The 22,319-nt window shown below is 49.9% G+C and overlaps 1 protein-coding gene across 1 annotated transcript in view; it reads left to right on the forward strand.

Annotated features, from left to right (window-relative positions):
• LOC119962275 (sperm-associated antigen 16 protein-like) overlaps positions 1-22,319 on the forward strand; it is a 1,248,392-nt gene that overhangs the window by 104,516 nt on the left and 1,121,557 nt on the right. The window contains exon 5 of the mRNA XM_038790262.1: positions 14,465-14,534. Within this exon, the coding sequence (XP_038646190.1) occupies positions 14,465-14,534 (70 nt within the window). The remainder of the gene's footprint in view (positions 1-14,464; positions 14,535-22,319) is intronic.

Consider the following 22,319-nt stretch of genomic DNA (forward strand, 5'->3'; position numbering starts at 1 on the left):
ATCAGCCAAGGTGGAAGCAAGACCCCGGAGGTGGACTTCCTGGGGAAGACAGACAAGCAATTGTGAGGGGTCTTGTTCGTGGCCGTGCAGAGGAGCGACCTGATGGAGTGGACCAGCGGGTGGTTGGGAGACTTCATGACCGTAAGACCAAAAGGACAGCCTTCCAGACTGTTGCGCTCTCCCTCTCCACCTGCCCGTTTCCCCACGGGTTGTGGCTGGTCTTTCTGCTCGAGGCGATGCCCTTGCTGAGCAGGTACTGACGCAGCTCATTGTTCATGAACGATGTACCCTGGTCGCTGTGGATGTAAACGGGGAAACCGCACAGGGTGAAGATGCTGTGCAGTGCATTAATAACGGTGGCCGAGGTCATGTCGGGGCAGTGGACAGCGAATGGGAAGCGGGAGAACTCGTCGATGATGGTTAAAAAATAGGTATTGCGGTTGGTGGACGGGAGAGGCCATTTGAAGTCCATGCTTAGTCGCTCAAAGGGCCCAGAGGCCTGTACCAGGTGAGCCTTGCCTGGTCGGTAGAAGTGCAGTTTGCACTCCGCGCAGATTTGACAAGCCTTGGTCATGGCCCTGACCTCCTTAGTGGAGTAGGGTAGGTTGCGGGACTTAAGAAAATGGGCGAGCTGGGTGACCCCTGGGTGACAGAGGTCATTGTGGATAGCCCGTAGGCGACCCTCCTGCGCGTTGACAGGGAATTTGGGGGCTCGTTAATGCTCCCCTGGACAATACTTAATATCGTAAGTATAGGTGGAGAGCTCGATTCTCCACCTCAAGATCTTGTCATTTTTGATCTTGCCCCGCTGCGCGTTATCGAACATGAAGGTGACCGACCGTTGGTCAGTGATGAGGGTGAACCTGTGTGGTGGTATGAATGTGAGCACTGCCATTGGTGCAGAGCATGGGTTTCCCATTGGCTCTGGCTGGTCATGTGCCTCTCGTCCGATTGGCTGGGACTAGTCATGTGACTGCCCACAAATTGGTCGAGAGGCAAGTAGACCCCGCCTCCGAGGCGGGGTATAAGTACCCAGAGTTCCCGGCAGTCGGCCTTACTCTGTAGTCGACCACCGGGCTAACAACTAGCTGATTAAAGCCACAGTTCGGATCCTAATCGTGTCTTGAGTCCAATTGATGGTACATCAATTTAGTCAGCTAGAATTTTGGAATGGAGCTACGCATCAAGCCTGACTGCCTCCGTACCAGCCCCCATGCTTCAAATGCATCTGCAATCTTTAAACACTGGCAGGCGTGTTTTAATAGTTACCTGACGACTGCAGCCGGCAAGCCCACCAAGGAGCAGAAACTCCACATCCTCCACTCATGCGTGGGCACAGCGATATACTCAATGATTGAGGACGAAAGCGATTATGATGTGGCCATGGAGATTCTCAAAGGACACTTTCTCCGGCCGGTCAACGAAGTATACGCACGGCATCTCCTGACGACTAGACAACAGTTCCCTGGTGAGTCACTCGACGAGTTTTACCAGGCCCTCGCAGCTCTAGGGAGAACGTGCACGTGTCTCCAAGTTTCAGCGACTGAGCACATGGAACTTTTAATCAGAGACGCTTATGTTGCCGGCATGCAGTCCCCTTCTATCCGCCAACGATTGCTGGAGAAGAACACCCTCAGCCTAGCTGAGGCACGGACTCTTGCAACCTCCCTGGAGGTTGCTCACCTGAACGCCCGCACTTACGCCCCCGGCCGCGCAGCAACCCCCTGGACTTCATGGCACGCACCACCCCCGTCCTCCGTGGACCCCGACCCCCTCCCAAGCCTGCACTGCGGGTCGCTCCGACAAACTAGCGGGGCCCCGTTGCTATTTTCGTGGTCTCTCCAAGCACCCTCGCCCGCGCTGCCTGGCCCGCTCCGCTCTGTGCAGGAGTTGCGGGAAGAAGGGCCACTACGCGGTGGTCTGCCAGACCAGGTTGGTTGCTGCTGTTCCGCGCAGCGCCCCCCCCCCCCCCCCCCGCCGGGCCCCCCTAGGGCCCAGCGGCGCGCACCAACCTCTCCAGCCCGCCTCGAGCCCAAGTGCTGGTAGTTCGGACTGGGGAGAAAAACCGGATGGTCATCGACTACAGTCAGACCATCATGGACGCGTATCCTCTCCCCCGTATTTCCGACCTGGTTAACAGGATCGCGAAATACAAAGTCTTCTCCGCGGTGGACCTTAAGTCCGCCGACCACCAGCTCCCCATCCGCGCGAGTGACCGAAAGTACACCGCGTTTGAGGCAGATGGGCGCCTCTACCACTTCCTCAGGGTTCTATTCGGTGTCATAAATGGAGTCTCGGTCTTCCAACGGGAGATGGACCGAATGGTCGACAAGCACGGTCCACGGGCTACCTTCCCGTATCTCGATACCGTCACCATCTGCGGCCACAACTAGCAGGACCACGACATCAACCTCCAAAAATTCCTCCGAACCGCAAAACTCTTTAATTTAACTTACAATAAGGATAAGTGCGTGTTTAGCACTGACCGTCCAGCCATCCTTGGCTACGTAGTGCGTAACGGAGTGATAGGCCCCGATCCCGAACGCATGCGCCCCTGATGGAACTCCCCCTCCTCAACTCCCTCAAATCCTTCAAACGCTGCCTGGGCTTCTTCTCATATTATGCCCAGTGGGTCCCCAACTACGCCGACAAAGCCCGCCCCCTCATCCAGTCCACCTCCTTTCCTCTGTCGATGGAGGCCCGCCAGGCCCTTAGCCGCATTAAAGCGGATATCGCAAAGGCCACGATGCATGCTATCGACGAGTCCCTCCCATTCCAGGTCGAGAGTGACGCGTCTGACGTAGCTCTGGCGGCCACCCTGAACCAAGCGGGCAGACCCGTGGCCTTCTTTTCACGACCCCTCCACGCTTCCGAAATCCGCCATTCCTCGATGGAAAAGGAGGCACAGGCCATAGTTGAAGCGGTGCGATATTGGAGGCACTATCTGGCCGGCAGCAGGTTTACCCTCCTCACAGACCAACGGTCAGTAGCTTTCATGTTTGACAATGCACAGAGGGGCAAGATCAAGAACGACAAGATCTTGAAGGTGGCGGATTGAGTTGTCCACGTACAACTACGATATCTTGTATCGTCCTGGGAAGCTCAACGAGCCTTCCGATGCCCTATCCCGCGGTACCTGCGCCAGCGTGCAGATTGACCGCCTCCACTCCCTCCACACGGGCCTCTGCCATCCAGGGGTCACCCGTTTTTACCATTTTATTAAGACCCGCAACCTGCCCTACTCGGTTGAGGAAGTCAGGACCGTCACCAGGGACTGCCACGTCTGCGCCGAGTGCAAACCGCCATTCTACTGCCTCGAATGAGCGCATCTGATCAAGGCATACCGCCCCTTTGAACGTCTCAGTATTGATTTCAAGGGTCCCCTTCCCTCCAACAACCGTAACACATATTTCATGAGTGTTATCGACGAATACTCCCGCATCCCTTTCGCCATTCCCTGTCCCGACATGACCACAACAACTGTCATAAAGGCCCTCCAATAATCTTCTCCCTGTTCGGTTACCCCGCATACATCCTCAGCGACCGGGGGTCCTCCTTTATGAGTGACGAACTGCGTCAGTCCCTGCTCAGCAGGGACATAGCCTCTAGCAGGACGACCAGTTATAACCCCCGGGGTAACGGTCAGGTCGAGCGGGAGAATGGCACCATTTGGAAGACCATCCTGCTGGCCCTACGGTCCAGAGATCTCCCTATTCCCCGTTGGCAAGAAGTCATCCCCGACGCCCTGCATTCAATCCGGTCTCTCCTCTGTACTACCACTAATCAAACACCTCATGAACGTCTTCTTGTTTTCCCCAGGAAGTCGTCCTCAGGATCCCCTCTCCTGACCTGGCTGGCCACCCCTGGGCGCATCTTGCTCCGGAAGCATGTGCGGGTGCACAAGTCCGACCCGTTGGTTGAGCGAGTCCAGTTACTCCAACCCACAGTATGCGTACGTGGAGTATCCCGACGGTCGGCAGGATACGGTCTCGTTTTTAAAAAAAAAAAATTCCCCCCACGACCCAGCGCACATTATTACATAACCCCCGATTATAGCGTCTCCACCACCGGCCCGGGGTACGGAGACACATCTACGACCGACGCTCCCGGAGGCAAGGACGACCATCGGCCCGGCGTCACCGGCTCCACTGCAACGGTCCTCTAGAATACCACGGGCACTCGACAGGCTGATCGTGTCCATCTAATGCGGCCATGGGACATTTTGGACTTTGTTGTTATTCTGTTGCACCTTAAGTAGTAGTAGTATTGTTTTATTTGCCACGAGCCAGTGGGCAGCACACCTTTCTCGATTTTCGCTGTTCATACCACCAGTCCTTGGACCCCCCCTCCCCCCTCTTCTCTCTTCCACTTACACACCCCCCCGCCTTCTTTCTCCACAAGGGGTGAATGTGGTTGTATGAATGTGAGCACTGCCATTGGTGCAGAGCATGGGTTTGCCATTGGTGCAGAGCATGGGTTTCCCATTGGCTCTGGCTGGTCATGTGCCTCTCGTCCGATTGGCTGGGACTAGTCATGTGACTGCTCACCAATTGGTCGAGAGGCAAGTAGACCCCACCTCCGAGGCAACTAGCTGATTAAAGCCACAGTTCGGATCCTAATCGTGTCTTGAGTCTAATTGATGGTACATCAACCTCTTACCGGCTCGGTAGTGCCTCCAGTGCCGCACTGCCTCCACAATAGCTTGTGTCTCCTTCTTGACTGTAGAGTGCCGGATCTCGGAGGCGTTGAGGGGTCGGGAAAAGAATGCTACTGGCCTGCCTGCCTGGTTGAGGGTAGCAGCCAGGGCCACGTCTGACGCATCGCTCTCGACCAGAAAAGGGATGGCTTCATCCACCGCGTGCATAGCGGCCTTGATGATGTTGGCCTTGATACAGCTGAAGGCCGATCTGGCCTCAGCCGTGAAGGGAAAAATCGTGGTCTTTATGAGTTGACCGCATATTTGTGGACCCACTGGGCATAATAGGAGAAAGGCCCCAAGCACCCTTTAAGGGCCTTAAGACTATGGGGTAGGGGAGTTCCTTCAGGGGGTGCATGCGGTCGGGGTCAGGCCCTAGGACCCTGTTTTCCACGACGTAGTCGAGGATGGCTAGTCGGGTTGTGTGGAAACGCATTTTTCTTTGTTGTAGGTCAGGTTGAGAACCCGGGCGGTCTGGAGAAACTTTTCAAGGTTTGCGTCATGGTCCTGTTGATCATGGCCGCAGATGGTGACATTGTCCAAGTACGGGTAAGTAGCCCGCAGCCCGCAGCCCGTACTGATCCACCATTTGGTCCATCGTCCTCTGGAAGACGGAGACCCCATCAGTAACGCCGAAGGGGACCCGAAGGAAGTGGAAAAGCCGGCCGGCTGCTTCAAAAGCAGTATAGAGCCGGTCTTCCGGGCGAATAGGGAGATGGTGGTCGGCAGATTTCAGGTCAACCGTGGAGAATACCCGGTATTGCGCGATCTGGTTGACCATCTCTATTATGCGGCATCAAGCTGCGGGAAGCAGTTTATGGTCTGGCTGTAATCAACGACCATCCGTTTCTTTTCCCCGGCCGGACTACCACCACTTGTGCCCTCCAGGACTCTTGCTCGCCTCGATGACCCCCTCTTTCAGCAAATGCTGGACCTCAGACTTGATGAAAGTCATATGTTGGGCACTGTACCGCCGGCTCCTAGTGGCGACCGGCTTACAGTCGCGGGTGAGGTTCGCGAATAGTGAAGGGGCTGCAACTTTCAGTCTTGCGAGGCTGCATACCATGAGGGGGGTGGGGCAAGGGTCCACCGAACTTCAGGGTCAGGCTTCGGTGGCGACATTGGAAATCCAGGCCAAGCAGTAGGGGAGCACAGAGGTGAGGGAGGATGTACAGCTTAAAACGGGCGTATTCGGCGCCCTGGATCGCGAGATTCGCAATACAGTATCCCTTGATTACGACCAAATGGCACCTAGTGGCGAGGGCGATGGTTTGGGATAGGTGCGCAGGGAACAGCGCCTTACTATTTCTGGGTGCACGAAACCCTCCGTGCTCCCAGAGTCGAAAAGGTAGGGTGTGTCGTGCCCGTTGATCTGGAGTTCCGCAGGTGCTTTGGCTGCGACTGGTCGAGGGTGATTGGTCCCAGCTGTGGGTAGTCTGAGTCTTCTGTTGAATCGGAGTCAAAAAATGGCAGCCCTCGTTGATCGCATCTGTCAGGTTTAGGAGATGGCCGCCGCCAAGATGGCCGCCCCCACGACTCGCACGAGGCCAATGACGCATCAGAAAGGGATGAGACCGGCCGGCGCGCAGCTGCGTTGCACGGCCTGTGGGTGTGAGCTCAATTTTCGGGCCTGTTGGGCTTTTTGTTTCTGGGCCTTGGGCCTGGTCAGCCAGACCCTCGCGAAATGCCCCTTCTTTCCGCAGTCGCTACAGGTCGCGGAAAGGGCTGGGCAGTGCTGTCGTGGATGCTGGCCCTGCCTACAGAAAAAGCACGGTGTGCCCCCGATCTGGGCTGGTCACCTTGCGGCGCAGGCCCGTGACGTAGCCGAGCCTGGGGAAGGCCGCGAGGGGCTTGCAGGGTCCGCGGGATACGTGCCGAGGTTCTGGTAGGCCACATCCAGAGAGGTGGTGAGCGTTACCGTTTCCTGCAGATCTTTCGCCCCGTTTTCCAGGAGTCGCTGACTAATATAGTTCGATTGGATTCCAGACACATAGGCGTCGCGGATGTGGAGGTTCACGTGGACGTCCACGGTCAAATCTTGATGGTTACAGTTTCTAGTGAGCATGGTGAGCTTTTCCAAGTACTTGTCCAGCGATTCCCCTGAGCGCTGCCGGCGAGTAGAGAGCAGATGCCGTGCATGTACCTCATTGATGGGTTTTACAAAACTCTTCCTCAGAATCTCAATCGCCGCACTGTAGTTGGCGGCCTTCTCGATCAGGCCGGAGATTCTGTGGCTTACCTGGGCGTGGAGTAGGCGCAGCTTGCGAGGCTCGGTGACGGGGTCTGCCGAGGATTCCAGGTAGGCCTCAAAACACCGAAGCCAGTGTTCAAAAATTTCTTGGGCTTCCAGCGTACGTGCGTCCAGGTCGAGCTTTTCTGGCTTGAGACCAATATCCATCCTATCGTAATCTGTTTATTAAATTGATATACCCTCAATTATGACACGAGAGAGTGTACTCGTAAAACACAGGCTTTAATAAACAGAGAACTTTGCCAGCCGGAGAGATGAGTGCTCACTGAGCGCCACCCACAGGACGTCACCTTATATCTGGCCCCGGGTGGTGGAGCCGGAGGCAGAGACCCCCGGGGTTCCAAACCCGGCCTTAAAGGGACATAACATGGATGATCTTAAAGACACATTACCTATTCATCACGCTGCCGTATCTGTGTAATCCTTAATTCCCTGGCTGATTAAAAATCTCGATCTCAGTCTTGAAAATGTTCAAGGACTTGGCCTCCACAGCTTCCTGGGGTAAAGAATTTCAAAGGTTCATCCCTCTGAGAGGAGAAATTCTTCCTCAAATACATCTTAAATGAGCACCCCATGCTCTCTGGTCCTATACTCTCCCATGAGAGGGAGTGCCCTGATGAAGATTGGGCATGTCTCGGGTTACCCTGATGCCTCTATGCTATGAGGAGTGGTGACCCGACCATTGAGTGGTGCGAGGGAGGTTGGGCCTCTGTTTTGGAGGGATGAAGGTGTTCCCCTTGTCTGCCGGGGTCCTGATGGCCGGAGGGGGGTTTGCTGGTGCCTTTAACTTTGCTTTGATGTTTGGACACCCCAATCTCTGAATCCCAGCTTTTCCCCAACTCCCTCCCTCCCAAGCTAGATGTATAATCCTTACTTTGAAATTGCACAGCGTGCCATTTGCTGTGGCTGCAAAAGTCAGCTGAATAACCAGTGAGTTTCACACTGCTTTTCTCGTTTGATCCAGCACTCTGCAATTTTTGCCAAGTTCTGTCCTATTTCTCTCTCTAAACTACTTGCATCCTCCTGACATCCTGCCTTCCGCCTCACCTTTATAACCTCTACAAATTTGGCCACAGTACACTCTGTTCCTTCCTCCAAATGATTGTGAAGAGGTGCGGTCCCATCACTGACATTCCACTAGTTACTGCTCTCCAACCTAAGAAAGACCCCCTTATTACTACTCGTTTTTTCCTGTTAGTCAATCTTCCATCCATACCATTCTCCCCGTGTTTGCGTGGATTTTTCCCCCACAACCCAAAAGATAGGTGGATTGGCCACGTTAAATTGCCCCTAAATTGAAAAAAATGAATTGGGTACTCTAAAATTTTTTTTTTTTAATCTTCCATCCATGCCAGAATAGTACTTCTAACATCCTTCACAGTAGCCTTTTGTGTGGCTTCTAATCAAATGCCTTTTGAAAACCTAAATACCCAAAATTGACTGGTTCTCCTCTATATACTCTGGCTGATACCTTCTCAAAGAATGCTATTAAATTTGTCAGACATGATTACCCTTCATTAAACCCATTCTGACTCTGCTTGATCAGATTATGATTTTCCAAATACACTGCTATTCTCTCCTCAACAACCTGTTACCAACAAACCTTTCTGGGATTTTGGGAGACTTGGCGTCTACTCATAATAAACTCAGAGGCCATTGTCATTATCTCCAAGCATCGATGCCTTGATCCTCCTTCTCATTAAAACATTCTAACCCTTCCTTCTAAGTTGGCAGATGATCCTAAATTAACAGGTGCAATAGGTTGCATATGCGGGTGTAAGGAAATTATATGGTGACATCAATAGGTTAAATGAGAAGGCAGAACTTAGGTGAATGGAGTTCAGAAGGACAAATCGTATGACTTTCAAATGGTGAGAGACGAGAAACTATTGTCGAGGCAAGGAATATTGATGTCTATTTACATAAAGCACAGCTTGTGCACAGAGGCTGGAATATAAAGGGATGGAAATTATACTTTAGTTGTAGAGCTTTGAGGACCCCATGTGGGGATTGCACCCAGTTTGGGCACTTTGGAAAATTTGACCAGGTTCCTCTGCACCAGATCGGCATGGGTGTCTTTGTTGGCGTGACTAGAAAATATCGCAATAATGCCCTTGACGTGTTTCTTGTTGCATAAATCCAGGACATAATTGTCCCTTCCCTTTTCAATGGCAGGCTGTGTTTCCCACCGCTGAAGTGTGCAGCCATCTCCCATTGGTGCGCCAAGGAACACTGACCAAGGGGTGCACTCTTAATACCTTGCTTTCTGTTAAACACACATTGACAATTGCCGTTCATGGTCCAAACAAAGCACAAGGCTATGTAGTACAGGTTAGGACAATGCCTGCTTCTGAGATTAGGATGCAGTAAAATGGCAGAAGCTGTCTTTACTTAGTCATGTGGTGTGTAGCCATCTCCCATACGTGCGTTAGCATAGTGTTTTTCAAACTCAGAGTCCCGGTTCCAGGAGTGTTATGGACCGATCGGTCGCGGCATTCCCGATCATGGGAGAAGCACACAACGGCTTTTAAGAATGCCGGTCGCGACCGTCTTTTAAGTTGAGAATGCTAACCGTGACCGCTCTTTAAATACAAACAATGAAGTCTTCCCGCCAGCAGAGAGCAGGTCATGCACCCATACAATGACATTGCGCAGCCTTTACTTCCGTGCTTTAGGCGAGAGAAGAGATTCCTCCATTTTGTCGCTCCCAGCAAGCAAGCAACAGAACTGTGTGAAGAACTGAAGATGGGTCATATTATAATAAGGAAGAGAGGGCCAGAGACACAAACAGGCCAGGATCTCACAACTGAATCTTCTGGAGAGAGCTTCTTAGGGGAGACCCCAGCAGGGCAGAACAATGCTGGTATGAGCTGTATGCAGATCTCCAAGGCCTCTGATGAACAGCCAACAAAGAAAATACTGAAATCAGGAACAAAACACGAAAAATGATTTCTTGAGGCGTGGCTTTGTTAATTGTGCCAATGCAAAGAAGGATGCAAAGCCTATCTGTGTTATATGCAGGGAAGTACTGGTAAATGAAAGTTTAAAACCCTCAAGACTTCAAAGGCATTTGAAGATTATGCTTGGTGAGTTTGAGGACAAACCTCTTGAATTTTTTCAAAGGATGCAGCGAGAACTTAAATTGTCAGCTGATGTCCTCAACAGCAAGTTAAGGACGAAGCAGGCTTATCTGTCACGTTAAAGGTAAGAGATAATTGTGGGTCGTGAAGGTCAACCGCGTGGGTCGTGAAGGTCGGCCGACGTGGGTCACGAAGGTTGGCCAGTTGGTAAAAGTGGGTCCCGGGAATTTTTTAAAAAAAACCACTGCATTAGTCGTTGCATGACAGATAGATGGCGCGTGATATTCCTGCATATAATTGAGAACTGGTGTAGCCGAAGATGTGCACGTTCATGGAACTGGTTGGTCACATATGCTACCTGCTGCAGGATTTAGCACCACAGGGATTTATAGGGCAACAGCTTCCAGTGTCCATGAAAGTGACTGTGATGCACAATTTTTACATCAGTGAATCCTCCTCAGATGCCATCTTCATGAAGAAACACAACATTATACATCTTGGATTTCCGATGGCGGCCATGGTGTGAGTGGTCGCTCCCACTTGTGGCTGCATTTTTGGGCCTTTTCCCTGATTAACGGGCGGATGTTTTGATGGAAAAAGGTACAGGAATGGTGGAGGAAGAGTTCATTCCATTGGTGGATGGATTTGTGGACCAGAAATGATTTTAAGCGAAAGGGGTTGTCGGAACGAGAAACGTTCCTGCGACACAGGGGAAGATGGCAGAGGGCAAGAGATCAGCCCGACCATCTCAGTGGTCTATGGAGCCGCTGGTAGACTTCTTGAACGAGAAGTTCACCCAGCAGAGAAAGGAGTCTCTGGAGGACCTGGCAAGGGCGGTGGATCCGCTGAAGGTGGGCATGGACCACATGGAGCTGAGCCTGGAGACCCAGAGCCAGGAAATCCAGAAGGTTGAGGAGAAGGTGGGGCAGCACGAGGAGTAGCTTAGTTGGTTGGCGACCAAAATGGGGGTGTTGCGAGATACCCAGAAGTGGCTTCAGGAGCAGGTGGAAGGTCTCCTTTTCTGAGGAAGATGTTCCTGCTCTTGAGGGAGTGCAGCGAAGGTTTACCAGACTGATTCCAGGGATGGCGGGACTGTCATATGAGGAGAGATTGACTAGGTTGGGATTGTTCTCACTGGAGTTCAGAAGAATGAGGGGGGATCTCATAGAGATTTATAAAATTCTAACAGGACTAGACAGGGTAGATGCAGGGAAGAGGTTCCCAATGATGGGTGTGTCCAGAACCAGGAGTCAGTCTGAGGATTCAGGGTAAACCATTTCGGACAAAGATGAGGAGACATTTCTTCACCCAAAGATCGATAAGTCTGTGGAATTCATTACCACAGGAAGTAGGTGATGTTAAAACATTGAATATATTCAAGAGGCGGCTAGATATAGCACTTGGGGAAAATGGGATCAAAGGCTATGGGGAGAAAGCAGGATTGGGCTATTGAGTTGGATGATCAGCCATGATCGTGATAAATGGCGGAGCAGGCTCGAAGGGCCAAAAGGCCTCCTCCTGCTCCTATCTTCTATGTTTCTATGTTTATATCTGGAGAACTGCTCTCAGAGGCAACACCTGAGGATCGTGGAGTTGCCAGAGAGCATTGAGGGGGTGTACGCTGGCTCGTATGTCACGAAGATTCTGGACACATTGCTGGGAGAGGGGGTCTTCGAATGGTGGATTGGGTGCACTGGCCCGCCTCCAATACCAAAATCCTCACATTGCATCTGTATCATTTTGCTTGCCTCTGGCTGGTAGCAGTACACTTACTGTCTGTGACAAGGTTCCTGTCACGGAGATGCAGAAGATGCCCATGGTCCCTACATTCCAGGAAGGTGATGATGACATGCATAGAACATAGAACGATACAGCGCAGTACAGGCCCTTCGGCCCACGATGTTGCACCGACATGGGAAGTCAAAAACTAAAGGCCATCTAACCTACACTATGCCATTATCATCCATATGCTTATCCAATAAACTTTTAAATGCCCTCAATGTTGGCGAGTTCACTACTGTTGCAGGTAGGGCATTCCACGGCCTCACCACTCTTTGCGTAAAAAACCTACCTCTGACGTCTGTCCTATATCTATTACCCCTCAATTTAAGGCTATGTCCCCTCGTGCTAGCCACCTCCATCCGCGGGAGAAGGCTCTCACTGTCCACCCTATCTAACTCTCTGATCATTTTGTATGCCTCTATTAAGTCACCTCTTAACCTTCTTCTCTCTAACGAGAACAACCTCAAGTCCATCAGCCTTTCCTCATAAGATTTTCCCTCCATACCAGAAAACATCCTGGTAAATCTCCTCTGCACCCGTTCCAAAGCTTCCACGTCCTTCCTATAATGAGGCGACCAGAACTGTACGCAATACTCCAAATGAGGCCGTACCAGAGTTTTGTATAGCTGCAACATGACCTCATGGCTCCGGAACTCAATCCCTCTACCAATAAAGGCCAACACACCATAGGCCTTCTTCACAACCCTATCAACCTGGGTGGCAACTTTCAGGGATCTATGTACATGGACACCGAGATCCCTCTGCTCATCCACACTGCCAAGAATTTTACCATTAGCCAAATATTCCGCATTCCTGTTTTTCTTTCCAAAGTGAATCACCTCACACTTCTCTACATTAAACTCCATTTGCCACCTCTCAGCCCAGCTCTGCAGCTTATCTATGTCCCTCTGTAACCTGCAACATCCTTCCGCACTGTCTACAGCTCCACCGACTTTAGTGTCATCTGCAAATTTACTCACCCAACCTTCTGTGCCCTCCTCTAGGTCATTTATAAAAATGACAAACAGCAACGGCCCCAGAACAGATCCTTGTGGTACGCCACTCGTAACTGAACTCCATTCTGAAAATTTGCCATCAACCACCACCCTCTGTCTTCTTTCAACTAGCCAATTTCTGATCCACATCTCTAAATCACCCTCAATCCCCAGCCTCCGTATTTTCTGCAATAGCTGACCGTGGGGAACCTTATCAAACGCTTTACTGAAATCCAAAGGACACTCCATAGATCCTCAGAGCCTAAGTGAATCATTCCTGTCTGGCTGAAGTCATCTCACCTGCGTTCAATGGACAAGCTCATATCATGGCGATGCAGCAGTGACACTGTAGCTTTTCCTGATGATCTGGCATCCATGGAGCTGAACCCTTCAGTACTACAGTGTTACATGGGACAGATGTTAATGAGATAGTGGGTGGGGTGGCGGGGGGGGGGGGGGGGGGGGGGGGTGCTGTTCAGCTGTGCCTCAAAGATGCTGTGAGCACATAGGGAGAAGGACGGACTTCTGTGACACCAGCACATTCTGGTAGCAATAAGTCCCATTGATATACAGGCATGACTGATGTGTCCAGTGACTGTGTCGGTTTACTATCAATGTGCTGGGAATGTGCATACAGTACGGGAGGAGGCCCTCGACTGCGCACCTGTGTTTATCAAGGTTTAAAGGTTTTCATTATGAAGACATGTTGCATGAACTAGGGTTGCATAAACTCACTTGAGTTCAGAAAATTGAAGGATGATCTAACTAAAGCATTTAAAACGATAAAAGGATTTAATTGGGTAAATACAGGGGAACTATTTCTGCTCGTAGGTGAATCCAGAATGAAGAGTTGTAATCTTAAAACTGGAACTTAGACATTTAGGAATGAGTTTAGGAAGCACTTTTACATTTAAAGGGCATGGGAAATTCTGAACTCTTTCCTGTAAAAGGTTGCTGATGTGTATTCAGTTGAAATTTTCAAGATTGAGTGTGATAGATTTCTGTTCGACAAGGGTATTAAGGAATATGGTTCAAAGACAGGAAAATGGAATTGAGGTACAATTCAGCCATGATCTGATTGAATGATGTTTGCGACACTGGGAGTGCACTATATTCTTGTTCATATACTTCTAATTATTTTATTGCTAGAAAATATTTGTTGCATGATTGGGCTGAATGGCATTTTATGCATTACCTGTACCTCTGGATCTCAAAATAAAATAAATAGTCTGAAAAATAAATAGCAGGTTCGCAGCAGAGCCATCTGACAATATAGGTAATTAAGAAATCTAAACAATTTGGGTCAAACATCAACACCTGGCTCACATTAAATATCAGAGTTGAAGATCTTAAAAGTTGAATTAGTTTGGCGTATCACATATTTGCATTTTGAAGTGGGGCTTCAGATTTCCATGTTTATTCATGTTCAGATTGCAGTGTCGATTTGTAATCTTATACAATAGTGAGGCTTGGTAACATAACGTTAATTGTATTTTTTTAATATGTACATTTTTGCTGAGAAAGTTAATTGTATTTTCCTGTAAGTTTATTGCCATGACCTTTCAAATGACTTCTGCATCGACTCCAGCAACAGCAGTTGTGTGACATTTATTTCTATTTTCAAAGTAACTCAATTTAAATAACTTCATTTTATTTGCAGGTGTCAGGTTTGCAAGCAGCCTTACGTGCCATAGAATGTGGATGTGATTTTCCAGTTGCTATGACTTCAGGTATGAATTGAGTGAGGTGATACTTAATAAACACTTTTTTGAACCTGGTTGGTAGTGCACTCGCTGCATACAACAACCAGATCATTGTTTCCAGACAAAGTATTTGTTGTGACCAGGTGTTTAATATAAATATCAAGGTTACCAGTTATAATTTCACTATTTGATAGGTATTTTTTTATTTATTTAGAGTACCCAATTATTTTTTCCAATTAAGGGGCAATTTAGCGTGGTCAATTCACCTACCCTGCACATCTTTGGGTTGTGGGGGTGAAACCCACACAGGCACGGTGAGACTGTGCAAACTCCACACGGACAGTGACCCAGGGCCGGGATTCGTACCCGGGTCCTCAGCACCGTAGGCAGCATTGCTAACCACTGTGCCACCGTGCTGCCCTCTATTTGATGGGTATGAAGCAATTACATTAGAAATGCTCTGAAGAAGAGTCATATGGGCTCTGTTTTTCGGTCCACACGTGCTGCCAGACCTGCTGTGTTTTTCAGCATTTTCTCTTTTTATTTCAAATTTCCAGCATTTGCAGTATCTTGCTTTTACATTAGAAATGGAACTTGAAACCACTGATTATTTTCATAGAATGGCCTTTGAAGGTTTTGATTACAATTCGCAGTAAAATAGAAAAGTGATTCTGGAGTGTTAGATGGGAATAAAAAAAGCAAAAATTGGAACAATAAATGGTGAAAGATTTGGGGTACGATTCATCCAAAAAAAAAAATCTATGACGTCGAGAAACACCCAGTTATTCAACGCACTTTGCCATTTTCTATTGGCCTCGGCGAGGTACTCCCCATCGAGGCTGCACTTTAGACATTTCCTGCACTGGCGATCTCACCTCTCTAATGCAGGAACACTACTCGCGGCTCGGGATTGCCATTTTTAAAGGCAGTCCTGATTCCCCCCCCCCCCCCCCCCCCCCCCCCCGTCAGCACCCCACCCCGGCCTGTCCACACCCGCCACTTCAACCAACTTAGCTCTTCTGGCGTCCTTGAGCACCCTTATGGGTAAGACACCCCCCCCCCCCCCCCCCCCTCGGGCCTGACCTCTGGTCCAGGCAACCTGGCACCTTGGCACTGCCAGCCTGGCACCCAAACTGTGTCCCTGTCAGCCAGCCAGTGCCAGGCTGACAGTGCCAAGGTGCCCAGGTGCCAGTAGCAGTGCCAGGAGGCTACCGTGCTCAATGCTCAACCACTTGGGGGTCTCCAATGGCCTAGTAAACCCCACCAGGTGCCATTACGACAGGTCCACATTTGTGTGGACCAGTATGAAATGGCATCCTGGCCAGTTCTCCAAGTGCAGCCAGTGAATCCCGGGCCCTGGGAGAATCTGGCAGACGCATATTTAAATGAACCTCGCCCAGTGAGAGTGAGATCCAATGGAATCGCACAAGATGTACTGAGCGCCACAAACCTCGTGAGATTCCACGGTCTTGTCCCCACACCAAGTTGGGTGCGACAAGACTGCTCATTTACGCCCTGGGTATTTTATATCTGCAAAGTATAGCTTCTTTTACCTCTTTCATTTATATTTTTTGTCATTAAATGTGTCATCGTTTTACGTGTAAATACGGCCCCATCTATTAGTTGGCCACAACTGATGCCAAACATCAGCCAGATAGATTTTAACAGTTTCTATTCATTCTAAGCTGATGCAGTATTTTTCTAAAAATAACTTTGATGTTAGAAGTCACGTGGGACATGGGCAATGCTACATCTTTTTAAGAGCATTTACTAATAGTTAAATAAACAATTGTGACAATGTTTGCAGTTATGTCAGACAGTTTCATTTAATTTAATATAATTTTTTTCCTCTTTTGTTTGAAAATATTATTTTTTTTAAATAATAATATATTAGAGTTGCTTAAGGTTGCCCAACAATGTTGAGATTGTAACTAAATATTTGCAGTACCACAAGCATGCTTATTTGCCTTGGACAGTAACTCCACGCGTTAGAATCTAAACCAATCCTCCTTCCTTAATGTTGGTTCAATCGCAACACAACAGTGCTCTGCTTAATCCTGAACTCAGGTTAAAAGACCACAGGTGGGATTCTACATACTCTGACGGCGAAATAATGGAAACGCGATTGGGCTGAGAATCGTTTCAGACGCCGAAATTGCGGCGGGCGCCGATTTGATGCCAAATCGCGATTTCATCAATGCTTCCGTAACACACATACAGTAAACAGTGTTTGCATATCATTAGTGTGATGATCGGAATACCTTGCCCCTTTAAGAGGCTTGTGATGATCGGAATACATTGCCCCTTTAAGAGGCTTGGAACCCTGGGGGACTCCGCCTCTGGCTACGCCCCCTGGGAAACAGTACTTAAGATGAGACTCCATTTTGCGAGCACACTTCTCATGGAGGCTGCCATTGTTCACTGCTTATTAAAGCCTTTGATTACTGACCTAACTTTCGTGTGGTAATTGAGAGTGCCTCAATTAGCGAGCCCGACCCGGTATTCTCCGGGGCCTCGGCGATTCTCTGATTCTGATGGGCCGACTTTGAGACCAGGTGGTTAACTTGTGATTTTAAAAATCATGAAACCGGAGTTGTGTCTGTTGAGGAAGAGAGAGGAGGTAGGATATAGAGAGGCGCGACTGGGCCACCAGGTGAGACACTGGCTGGCTGGGTGGGGGGCCCCCTGCCAGGCCCGATGGGGGATGGGGTTGACGGCGGAACGGTCCATGTGGCAGGGGTGACCCTCCACGGGACTGAAGCAGTGCCCAGGCATATAGATATAGAGAAATACAGCACAGAACAGGCCCTTCGGCCCACGATGTTGCGCCGAACTTTTGTCCTAGGTTAATCATAGAATTTTGGACAATTTTTCATGGCCAATCCACCCAACCTGCACATCTTTGGACTGTGGGAGGAAACCGGAGTACCCGGAGGAAACCCACGCAGTCATGGGGAGGATGTGCAGACTCCACACAGACAGTGACCCAAGTCGAAATCGAACTTGGGACCCTGGAGCTGTGAAACAATTGTGCTATCCACAATGCTACCGTGCTGCCCTTAAGAAGTTAACCTACACTCCCTTATTCTACCCTAATCCAAGTACCTATCCAATAGCCGCTTGAAGGTCCATAAATTTTCCGACTCAACTACTACCACAGGCAGTGCATTCCATGCCCCCACTACTCTCTGGGTAAAGAACCTACCTCTGACATCCCCTCTATATCTTCCACCATTTATCTTAAATTTATGTCCCCTTGTAATGGTGTGTTCCACCCGGGGAAAAAGTCTCTGACTGTCTACTCTATCTATTCCCCTGATCATCTTATAAACCTCTATCAAGTCGCCCCTCATCCTTCTCCGTTCTAATGAGAAAAGGCCTAGCACCCTCAACCTTTCCTCGTATGACCTACTCTCCATTCCAGGCAACATCCTGGTAAATCTCCTTTGCACCTTTTCCAAAGCTTCCACATCCTTCCTAAAATGAGGTGACCAGAACTGCACACAGTACTCCAAATGTGGCCTGACCAAGGTTTTGTACAGCTGCATCATCACCTCACGGCTCTTAAATTCAATCCCTCTGCTAATGAACGCTAGCACACCATAGGCCTTCTTCACAGCTCTATCCACTTGAGTGGCAACTTTCAAAGAACTATGAACATAGACCCCAAGATCTCTCTGCTCCTCCACATTGCCAAGAACCCTACCGTTAACCCTGTATTCCGCATTCAGATTTGTCCTTCCAAAATGGACAACCTCACACTTGTCAGGGTTAAACTCCATCTGCCACTTCTCAGCCCAGCTCTGCATTCTATCTATGTCTCTTTGAAGCCGACAACAGCCCTCCTCACTATCCACAACTCCACCAATCTTCGTATCATCTGCAAATTTACTGACCCACCCTTCAACTCCCTCATCCAAGTCGTTAATGAAAATCACAAACAGCAGAGGACCCAGAACTGATCCCTGCGGTACGCCACTGATAGCTGGGCTCCAGGCTGAATATTTGCCATCCACCACAACTCTCTGTCTTCTATCGGTTAGCCAGTTTGTTATCCAACCAGCCAAATTTCCCACTATCCCATGCCTCCTTACTTTCTGCATAAGCCTACCATGGGGAACCTTATCAAATGCCTTACTAAAATCCATGTACACTACATCCACTGCTTTACCTTCATCCACATGCTTGGTCACCTCCTCAAAGAATTCAATAAGACTTGTAAGGCAAGACCTACCCCTCACAAATCCGTGCTGACTATCCCTAATCAAGCAATGCCTTTCCAGATGCTCAGAAATCCTATCCCTCAGTACCCTTTCCATTACTTTGCCTACCACCGAAGTAAGACTAACTGGCCTGTAATTCCCAGCGTTATCCCTATTCCCTTTTTTGAACAGGGGCACGACATTCGCCACTCTCCAATCCTCTGGTACCACCCCTGTTGACAGCGAGGACGAAAAGATCATTGCCAACGGCTCTGCAATTTCATTTCTTGCTTCCCATAGAATCCTTGGATATATCCCGTCAGGCCCGGGGGACTTGTCTATCCTCAAGTTTTTCAAAACGCGCAACACATCTTCCTTCCTGACAAGTATCTCCTCAAGCTTATCAGTCTGCTTCACGCTGTCCTCTCCAACAATGTGGCCCCTCTCGTTTGTAAATACTGAAGAAAAATACTTGTTCAAGACCTCTCCTATCTCTTCAGACTCAATACACAATCTCCCGCTACTGTCCTTAATCGGACCTACCCTCGCTCTAGTCATTCTCATATTTCTCACATATGTGTAAAAGGCCTTGGGGTTTTCCTTGATCCTACCCGCCAAAGATTTTTCATGCCCTCTCTTAGCTCTCCTAATCCCTTTCTTCAGTTCCCTCCTGGCTATCTTGTATCCCTCCAGCGCCCTGTCTGAACCTTGTTTCTTCAGCCTTATATAAGTCTCCTTCTTCCTCTTAACAAGACATTCAACCTCTCTTGTCAACCATGGTTCCCTCACTCGACCATCTCTTCCCTGCCTGACAGGGACATACATATCAAAGACACGCAGTACCTGTTCCTTGAACAAGTTCCACATTTCACTTGTGTCCTTCCCTGACAGCCTATGTTCCCAACTTCTGCACTTCAATTCTTGTCTGACAGCATTGTATTTATCCTTCCCCCAATTATAAACCTTGCCCTGTTGCTCGCACCTATCCCTCTCCATTACTAAAGTGAAAGTCACAGAATTGTGGTCACTACCTCCAAAATGCTCCCCCACTAACAAATCTATCACCTGCCCTGGTTCATTACCAAGTACTAAATCCAATATGGCCTCCCCTCTGGTCGGACAATCTACATACTGTGTTAGAAAAGCTTCCTGGACACACTGCACAAACACTACCCCATCCAAACTATTTGATCTAAAGAGTTTCCACTCAATGTTTGGGAAGTTGAAGTCGCCCATGACTACTACCCTGTGACTTCTGCACCTTTCCAAAATCTGTTTCCCAATCTGTTCCTCCACATCTCTGCTGCTATTGGGGGGCCTATAGAAAACTCCCAACAAGGTGACTGCTCCTTTCCTATTTCTAACTTCAACCCATATTACCTCAGTAGGCAGATCCCCCTCGAACTGCCTTTCTGCAGCTGTTATACTATCTCTAATTAACAATGCCACCCCCCCCCCCCCCCCCCACCTCTTTTACCATCCTCCCTAATCTTGTTGAAACATCTATAACCAGGGACCTCCAACAACCATTTCTGCCCCTCTTCTATCCAAGTTTCTGTGATGGCCACCACATCGTAGTCCCAAGTACAGATCCATGCCTTAAGTTCACCCACCTTATTCCTGATGCTTCTTGCATTAAAGTATACACACTTCAACCCATCTCCTTGCCTGCAAGTACTCTCCTTTGTCATTGTTACCTTCCCCACTGCATCACTATGTGCTTTGGCATCCTGACTATCGTCTACCTTAGTTGCTGGACTACAGATCCGGTTCCCATTCCCCTGCCAAATTAGTTTAAACCCTCCCGAAGAGTACTAGAAAACCTCCCCCCCAGGATATTGGTGCCCCTCTGGTTCAGATGCAACCCGTCCTGCTTGTACAGGTCCCACCTTCCCCAGAATGCGCTCCAATTATCCAAATACCTGAAGCCCTCCCTCCTACACCATTCCTGCAGCCACGTGTTCAACTGCACTCTCTCCCTATTCCTAGCCTCGCTATCACGTGGCACCGGCAACAAACCAGAGATGACAACTCTGTCTGTCCTGGCCTTTAACTTCCAGCCTAACTCCCTAAACTTGTTTATTACCTCCACACCCTTTTTCCTACCTACATCGTTGGTACCAATGTGCACCACGACTTCTGGCTGCTCACCCTCCCCCTTCAGGATCCTGAAGACACGATCAGAGACATCCCTGGCCCTGGCACCCGGGAGGCAACATAGCTTTCGGGAGTCTCGCTCGCGACCACAGAATCTCCTATCTATTCCCCTAACCATTGAATCTCCTATTACTATTGCTTTTCTATGCTCCCCCCTTCCCTTCTGAGCCCCAGAGCCAGACTCAGTGCCAGAGACCTGGCCGCTGGGGCCTTCCCCCGGTAGGTCATCCCCCCCAACAGCATCCAAAACGGTATACTTGTTTTGAAGGGGAACGGCCACGAGGGATCCCTGCACTGTCTGCCTGTTAGTTTTCTTTCCCCTGACTGTAACCCAGCTACTCTTGTCCAGTACCTTTGGTGTGGCTACCTCCCTGTAACTCTTCTCTATGACCCCCTCTGCCTCCCGGATGATCCGAAGTTCATCCAGCTCCAGCTCCAGTACCTTAACACGGTCTCTGAGGAGCTGGAGTTGGGTGCACTTCCCGCAGGTATAGTCAGCGGGGACACCAGTGGTATCCCTCACCACCCACATCCTACAGGAGGAGCATGCAACTGCCCTAGCCTCCATCCCCTCTTACTTTACAAAATTCGCTGCCCCGTGGACCAACTGGACCTCCGCCCTCCGACTCTACTTCCAGCTGTACTCTAAACTCCTGGCTCCCTTCACGCTCTTTGATAAATATAGGAAATGAAATGTAAGGAGCACCTTACTCCCTCCTCACCTAACTCCCTCAGTCACCAAACTCTCACTGTAGCACTCAAATGCCACAAGCTCAGCACTCCCTCAGTCACCAAACTCTCACTGTAGCACTCAAATGCCACAAGCTCAGCACGCAGTGCAAACAACCATTTGACCGCCATTGCTGCTCCCTGCAAGGCAGCCATCTTGCTGCGCACCCCATTGACCACCCACCTTTACCTTGGCTCTGCGAGTGACACCAGCCATATGGGTGCCCCCACCCTGCACCCCACCCTCCGTCATACCCACACACTCGGTCGCCACCCGCCAGCGGGGCATCATGCGGCCCACTCAAGTGCAACACCCACTATATCGCCGACGGGGTGCAAGTGGGGTCCGCGGAGCATACCGCTGGCAAGGACAGTGCCATCTGATGGTATCCTTGGCAGCAGAGATGGGCGCCAGGGCCGAGGCTTCCACGGCAACGATGGGCCAGGTGTGCGGAAATTGGGGGGGAAAGATAAGCGGGGGCAGAGCCTGCAGTGCCAACCGGGGACACCATGTAGCTCATTGGATCGGATTGGTCACTGGGGTAAGCACCATGCTCATACGTCGGCCTTTCACCCCCTGCAGACATTGGATGTGGAATTCAGCCAGCAATGGTGGCCTTACTGCTACTCACCACAGCCCTGTGGAATGCCCTGCCGCTGTATGAGCTGGCAGTCCTTGAGGAGGAGGAAGCTGCAGCAGTGGAGCGTGCGGCGATGGAGCGTG

The sequence above is a fragment of the Scyliorhinus canicula genome, chromosome 2 (assembly GCF_902713615.1).
Source record: "Scyliorhinus canicula chromosome 2, sScyCan1.1, whole genome shotgun sequence".
NCBI lineage: Eukaryota > Metazoa > Chordata > Chondrichthyes > Carcharhiniformes > Scyliorhinidae > Scyliorhinus > Scyliorhinus canicula.